Source organism: Galeopterus variegatus, unplaced genomic scaffold (assembly GCF_000696425.1).
Source record: "Galeopterus variegatus unplaced genomic scaffold, G_variegatus-3.0.2 Scaffold7889, whole genome shotgun sequence".
NCBI classification, from domain to species: Eukaryota; Metazoa; Chordata; class Mammalia; order Dermoptera; family Cynocephalidae; genus Galeopterus; species Galeopterus variegatus.
This window is the reverse complement of record NW_007734000.1, coordinates 82,838-90,500: the sequence shown is the minus strand read 5'-3', so window position 1 is coordinate 90,500 and position 7,663 is coordinate 82,838. Positions and strand designations below refer to the sequence as shown.

The following is a 7,663-nucleotide window of genomic DNA, read 5'->3' as shown; positions in this document are numbered from 1 at the left end:
GGGGGGGGGGGGGGGGGCAGAGCAGCGGGGAGAGGCCCAGGCCGGGGGGTGATTGCTTCCGAGGCTCTAAACGTGCAAAGAGCCCCCATTCCCCGCTGCGGGGGTTCAGGTCGCAGGTTCGGGAAGGTGGGGAGCCTGCCGCCGGGTGTCTGAGGAACAGAGGGTGTTTTCTTTCCAGAAGGTGACGGGGGCCGCTTTTGCACGGGCGCCGGCGGGTGGAATTTGACTTCAAGGTGATCAGCAGCGCGTCCGTCTGGAAATGCCACGGCAGGCTTTGAAGTGGAAGTCTCAGTTTCAACGGCTAAACAGTTTCAGATGTGACAATGTAGTTTTACGGGCCTAATAACTCCAGCACATGTGCAGCGGGGGCTGGGGGCCGCACCCACGTGTGCTGAACTGACTCCGACGTGAGGGTTCAGAGACGAGACCCGAGCAGCCACCGGGGGAGCGGCACCGCGCTCCAGGCACGTTCAGTTTCTTTCTTTCAAAATGACACGGAGCTTCAAGACCTGCGGGGGCGTTTCTAGATTTTGCCCATCAGTACTTCTGGGCTCAAGCTATTTTAAGAGATTTTGTAATCGCCAAATTTGAAGTTTGCATCTAGAAAATCATTAACTTTGGGATCAAAGGGTCGCCTAAAATACACATATGTCCTCGCAGCCTTACACTCTGCTGCAGCTTCCTGGACGAGGCCAGAAGATAAGCGTCTCCGCCTCAGTCTCCACCTTGTTCCACCACAGCTTCTCACAGTCCCATCACTTCAATGAGAAACGACGAGGTGCACCCCACACACCCGCTCTCCCTGGTCTCCAGGGGCCCGCCTGTTGGTATCACCCTAACCCCCGAGAAGGTCCCAGCCTGAGGCAGCACGAGGGGCCACACACGCCTTGGGTACGAGAGCACCCCCTGACCACGCGCGCCCCCGGGCGCAGCCAGTGGCCAGTCCACAGCGCTTGGTTAGGACCAAAAGAGTGAATGAGTGAGTGACAGGGCTGTACCCAGGCACCTGCTGCTGAAATAACCCCAGTGCAGGACACGCAGGAACAACGCCAGAGGCAGCAGGCGGTCGGCAGAACCGGTCACAGACCGTGCAGAGGGGCTCGGGGAGGGAGCGGGCGGGGCATCGCCAGGTAAAACGTTTTCCGTACAGAAACTAAACATACGCGTGGACACGCGAGGGCCCTGCAGCACGTGAAAGGAGGAGTCGTATTATCTTTTAATTCTATTTTCCACGAACTTTTTGAAGTACCCTCGTGCGCGTACACAGGAGGATGCCTGTATGAATGCCTACACACACGTGTGCCTACATGTGTTACCCACAGCACACACGCACACACACACACACACACACGTACAACTTCCTCCCAGATAATTGGGAAGTAACCATAAAACATGCCCCCAAAGCTTTTCCCCTGATTTCAGTTCCCAGCATCCTGAAATTCGTTTTTAGTTTGACACTAAAGGTTAGACAATCGTTTTGCAACTAATCCGCAGACCTAATTTCCTTCTCCCAACTACTGTTTTTGTCTTCAGAGCTGACAATCCATAATTTCACAGAAAACGGAAACCAAGGGCGATCAATCTCCAGATCCCTCTGCTGTCCTCCGCTGGCCGACCTCAGAGGGAGGAAATGCACCAAATAAAACCCCGGTCTTCACAGAAAACGGAAACCAAGGGCGATCAATCTCCAGATCCCTCTGCTGTCCTCCGCTGGCGGACCTCAGAGGGAGCAAATGCACCAAATAAAACCCCGGTTCAGGTGCCCACGCCCGCAGCCAGAGCTCCCGCAACATTCCCGCTTCTATGAGGTTTAATTCAGCTTCCCCCACCTTAAGTCCTCCACCAGAAAAACCCACCGGAGCTTTTTTCTTTCATTTGTACTGAAGCTTTCTGTTTCCCATTTCAAAGGAAGACTAATTCCAAAGCTGGAAATGGACTCCACTTCATTTTAAGGTTTTCTTTTCTTTTTTTTTAACTTAGAAGGCACATGTTAGGCACAGGGTCAGTGTCCTTCCCAGAGACAGACTGACAATGTCGAAGGGCTGGTGTTGGATCACAGCTCCAGGACCCTGAGCACCGAGCTGCTCTGAGAGCGTAATACACCACCTTCCTTGTCTCTACCCGCCGTCCGTGGCGTTACATGGACTCGAGGCTGCACACCACACTCGACCTCTCCACTGAGCTCCGTCGTCGGTGAGATGCCCCGTGAGATCGAAGGTGGTGGCCAGGGCGGCCAGTCCCCACGAGCCTGTGGCCGGCCTGGCGTTGCTCGCTGGCAGTGGCTGCAGGGGTCTCGGAGGGGAGACTGAACCTGAGCCTTTTACAAACACGAACCAAAATCCACCCATGAAGGAAATTCGTTGAGCCCCACACGTGAAAGAGGTGTTGGGAGGCCCCCGTGTGTCTGGTTAAATGACAGAAACGCACCAGGTGCCCAGCGGCACACAGCTGGGAGCACTGCCTTTGCGGCACCCTCGGGTCGTTCCACCTGCGGTGGGGTGGCAAAGGCTGGGCACGGCGTGGCATTCTGAGGACAAGGACAAGATTGGCAAGCCCCACTAGGGCTGGAGGCAGCCACAGCCGTGGCCAGAGGGACAGGAGCCCAGTGGGGAGGCGGCCGCTCTGGCAGGTCACTTTGCCCTTTGACCCAGGGCTCCCTGGCCAGGGCTCTGTGCCCCCAGGCAGTGCTGTGGACGGAGACATGACATCTGCTGCCCCCACCTACTGCTCCCCAGAAACACCAGAGCAGGGGTGGCGTCCCGCTGTCCTTGTGGAGGACGAGCAGGTCCCTTCCCTCCCGTGCCCACCTTGCGCCATGCTCCCTCCACAACATGTGTCGGCTGTGCTCGCCTCCTGGTGCCTGAGCCAGGCGCGCACAGGGGCTTCCTGACCATAGGTGGGAGCAGCAGGACGGTCACCACCCTGGCCTCAGGCCTCTCTGCCCGGCAGCACTCTGTCTGTGGGGAGGGCAGCTGGCCACAGCAGGGACAAGGGGGCCTCGGTGTCATTGTCTCGGTGTGAGTCCCACAGAGTCCCACGTGGCACCGTCGCCATGAGGACAGGACACCCACTCGCTCCCTACATGACCAGAGCCAGTCCCTTGCGGGCCTCGGGGAATCTCATAAAATACAGACAGCACTGCCTCTCCCCAGGGCCCAGAATCCCTGAGAAGTCTCCGCTGTGCTGGGTGTGGGGTCCCCGAAGGCCACCCAGCCTCCCATTTAGCTTTGATGCCTGTCACATACATACAGGTGGTCTCCAGAGCTGCAGAGAGGTAGGCACACGTGTCTGCCTTCAGCGTGGTTCCTTGGGGTAGGGGGTGTGGTGCGGGTTGTGGGTGCCCCTCCTCCTCTCCCCCATTTTTACCACTGCTCCCTGCACACCCACCTCCTGCCTCCTGCTCTCCAGCAGCTACCTCAGGGCCTCTGCACAGGCAGGGCCCTGCCCAGAGACATCTGATGGCCACCCCTCATCAATGCCACCTCACCACGCAAGTGGCAGCCCCCACCCGGCCTCCCTGGACCCCCATGCACCAGCAGCACTGGCAGGCACTGGTTCAGGTGCTACTGCCTGGCTCCCCACTAGCCCCTCAGCAGCTCCGGCACCAGGGCAGGCAGGGAAGTCTGTTGGTCAGAACACGGGCTCAGAGGGGTCTGTCTGGATTGGGGTCCCGGGTCCATGACTTGACCCTGCTGTGCCGAGGGCTGGGATGAAGGCCTGCAGGTGCCCCCTCAGGTAAGCCTCGACCACAGGGTGCAGCCAGCACCCCCTTCCCCAACGTTTGACAAGTTTGACAATCTTCTCTCTGGCTGCTGTAAAATTTTCTCTTATTACTGTTTTCAGCACCTTGGTTCGGACGCTCTCTGATGTGGTTTTCTTTACTCTGCTTGGAATGCACTGAGCTCCTTGGGTCTGTGATTTAAAGTTTTTGTCACAGTTGGAACATTGCGGCCATTATCTCCTGAAATACTTGTTCATTTCCGTCCTCCTACCGCTTCCTTCAGCGACTCCGTCCCACGCAGCTCAGGCGACCGACTCTGCTCGCGTCACTTTTGCGTGTCTTCTCTCCTGCCGCAGATCACTCCGCCTCTGCCGCCCGATCCGGCCGGTGTGCTGTTCACTCGGATGCCGCGCTCGGTGACTCCCAGTCCCGTCAGGGTTTCTGACGTCTTGTCCGCTGCTTGCCTCAGCACGGCCACATGTCCTCTGACTTACAGACACACGAGCATATTAGTCGTCGCTGTCTGGACGTCCTTGTCCACCAGCTCTGTCACCGCTGTTGCTTCCTGTCAATTTCTGTTGGTCTCTTTTCTTCTGATTATGAGTCAAAACCTCTCAATCCTTCGCATGCGTGAAAATTTTGACTGGATGCTGGACGTGTGGCCTTACGTTGTGCGTGCTGGATTTTTGTATCTTCCGTCACAGAATGTGGTGTTTTATTAGGGCGTGCAGTTCTGTGGACAGAAGCTTCTTCGCAGCTTCACAGGGAAGGCCTCGAGCAGCCTGTGGTCTAGGCGTCCAGCCCCAGTGAGGTGACTGTCCCTCACGTGCCGGGTGGCAGGAGGCCTTTCTGCTCTGGCCGATGGGAGCACAAACTATTCCCAGGCCTGCCTGAGCCCCAAGAGCGTCTGTGCTCACACCCAGCCCCTCGCACGTGTGCAGATCAGCGGTGGGCCTGCGGGGACCCTCCTGTGCACGCCCACACTCTTCCTGAGCAGCGCCTCCTCCCCAGCGGTCACCGAGGCCACCTGGAAATGGCCTCCAGCCGCACTTGGTTTCAGTCTGCCTCCTTCCTCAGGGGTGGCTGTCCTGTGCAGACGTGGTCCAGACACCGTTCTCTCAAGTCTTCGCTTGCTCGAGGTGGAAGGCACACACGGTCCTGTTGTCCCCCTTGGCCAGATCAAATCTCTCAGCATCGGCTTCTCAGGTCCTCAGTAAGCCCCTCGGTGCCTGTAGCAGCCTGACCCACGTCCCTCCCCTTCCTCGTACACAAACTCAAACACTTGATTTCCCAAGGTACGTTTTAAGAGGTTGTGGACAGAGCCATTCACCAGCATGTGGGCAGCGGTGCTGGGATTCCCTCCCGTGTCCTGTGAGCAGAATGCACTGGGATCACAAGCACGGGTCCTCAGTGTGAGGGGGTCCCTCACACACTTCCCTGCCTCTGTGTCAGCAACCCCTGGTAACAGGGCGGCCAGTCTCTGCAGCTCAGAAGCCGATGCTGGCACGCCCCCTGGGACATGAGACACTGGACCGCGAGTGGCTGTCTTGGGGTCTCGGTGTGCCCCTTCAGGCTGGGATCAAGGCCGGCTCTACCTCCACCAGTGTCTAGCCAGGCCATGACGAGGTCCAGGTGGCTTCTAAACTCAGAGGCACTGATGTCTGACCCAGGACTTGGCAAGAAGGTGTTTAGGAGCCCTCTGGGAGTTGACTGCCTTGGGATTGGCTGACCCTGGCCCTGACTTGCTCAGCAGCGTGTCACCATAGGTTGGCCGTCCATCAAGGCTGGGAGACCCACCATGAACCCACAGTCAGCCTGGGGTGGGAGTGGAGGGCTACCAAGAGTGCTGCATCCACCCGGGCTGCCTGGAGGCAGGCCCAGGACAGCAGGCCCCGGCTCTGGGCCCCTCCTTTGCTTCGACAGGGATCCTGGGTCTGAAGCAGCATTTGGATTTTCTTCTGAGCTGCAGCATGATGTGAGCCAGGCAGCGTCTGCAGGTGCACAGCACACCGAGACCCCAGGGTCTGACAGGGAGGGCGCACACACACAGGTGGCAGGAGGGCACTGGGGGTGTCCACGGGATGGTCCCCACCCTACAGAAACCCTTGGGGACGTGTCCTCAAGGGGGACTGGCTTCCAGGGCCAACTGGCTGGGGAAGAACTACGGGTTCCTGCCTGAGAGCTGCTGGCCAAGGGCTTGGGGATGTCCCTGGGGAGAGCACCCACATCCTGGCAGCACGCACCAAGCCACATCTGCCGGCCTTTGCAGGACCAAAGGCATGGGACGCCCTGGGCTCAATCCCCACCCCAGGCCTCGGCCACGAGTCTGCACCACGGGACACTTGGCTGGCCTGGGCTCCTGCCCTGGGGTGAGGGGTGCCATCCACCCACAGCTATTCTGAACCAGCAGACGCGAGCAGCTCTGCGGGGACGTGCCGGGCACTTCCCCAGGAGCTTTATACCTGTGGCTGCATTTCGCTCCTCAGGGCTGTCCTGGACACACGTTAACACCCCGGCTCCCGGAGCAGCACACTGTGCATCTCGGGCCTTATCCCCAAACTCCCCGCTCAGTGGGGAAAACCAGGCCTGGGCAACCCCACAGCAGGGGTAACAACCACTTCCCTGACAGGGGCACTGGCTTTCAAATGCAAATAGCTAGGATCTTGGTGACCTGTTTCCCCACCTGCAAGTGGGGCATTGGACTAGACACTAAGTGGATGTGGTCTGTGTCCACACTGTCCTCAACAACAGTCACTGCCGGCCACACTGAGTTCTGGAAATGCGGCTGATGTGACAGACACCGAGTTTCCAATGTGACCTCACTGTGATTTTATACTTGAACAGCCGCCTGTGGCCCACGGCTGCCGGTGGACGGCCCAGCTCAGAAGGGCCCGTGTGAAGCATGGCTAAGCAGGGTGCCACCTCCTCTGAGACTGCAGTTTGGGGAGGGGACAGCACCTGCCAGGCCTGGCAGTTTTCATATTTCACAAGGAATCACCCACAACATTGGAACAGGGGACAGTGACCGCCCACGGTGTCAAAAATCTCTCATTTTTGAACATGGAGGTTTTGCTTTTCGGATCGGCAGGAATCCCTTCAGACGTTAGAGAGGGAGTCAGGACGTCACTCTGGGTTTCTATGGCTCTCGTTCTTATGGGCATGTGACCTGCTCCAAGTGTGTAAGTCAGAAACTAGGGACAGCACCGCAGGGCTGGGACACAGTGAGAATGCGTGTCACAGACGAGGACAGACCCGCGTCCTGAAACACCGACTGCTCCCTCCCTCGCCAGGGCCACGTTTGTGCTCCACGAAAAGCCACACCTCGTGCTCCCGTGTCCCAGGCCCCGGGGGACGTACCCACATCTACTCCTCAGCTGCAGACGCCGGCCGCCCCCTCCCCAGAGGGGCGCCGACCTGACCCAGGACAGAGCGGCGCCTGCCCCCGCTTGTCGACCATCCTACGGTGAGATCTGTGCGGGCTCGTCGCTGCTGTGATGTCCACGTGCTGACGAGCAAGCTCATGCCACACTGCAGCACGATGCGGGACGTCTGTGACTTCCCTTAGTGGCCATCGTGGGCACGGCCTCCCTGCAGCGTCCTTGCGGGAAGGACAGGGACGACACAGACAGACGGGATCTCCCCATCCAGGCACGTGAACCCGTGGGCCCTGGTGAGAAACCCTGAGGGCCAGAGTCCACGAGAGCACACCGCCAAGGCCTCCCTGCCCACCTGCGTGTCCCACACACGGACCCCGGAGAGGCCTGGAATTGCCCGTCACTTCTGACCTTCCCAACCCGGCCCAGGGGTACAGCCAGCGGTTTTCTGTCTTTACACAGTCACAATTGTGTCCATTAGGAACGAGAGGACACAGTGAAACCATGACGCCGTGGGAGGGGGAGGAGCTGGGGAGAGGGTGGCCCGCAGTGTCCCAGCCCAGCGGCC

At 59.0% G+C, this 7,663-nt stretch overlaps 1 protein-coding gene across 1 annotated transcript in view; it reads right to left on the bottom strand.

Moving 5' to 3' along the window:
- Positions 1 to 6,625, bottom strand: part of LOC103607949 — a 16,291-nt gene extending 9,666 nt beyond the window's left edge. The window contains exons 1-5 of the mRNA XM_008592401.1: positions 6,545 to 6,625; positions 5,560 to 5,745; positions 2,808 to 2,957; positions 2,428 to 2,527; positions 2,141 to 2,282 (exon numbers count right to left, since the gene is read on the bottom strand). Coding sequence (XP_008590623.1) covers positions 2,141 to 2,282; positions 2,428 to 2,527; positions 2,808 to 2,957; positions 5,560 to 5,745; positions 6,545 to 6,625 — 659 coding nt within the window. The remainder of the gene's footprint in view (positions 1 to 2,140; positions 2,283 to 2,427; positions 2,528 to 2,807; positions 2,958 to 5,559; positions 5,746 to 6,544) is intronic.
- Positions 6,626 to 7,663: the final 1,038 nt, after the last annotated feature.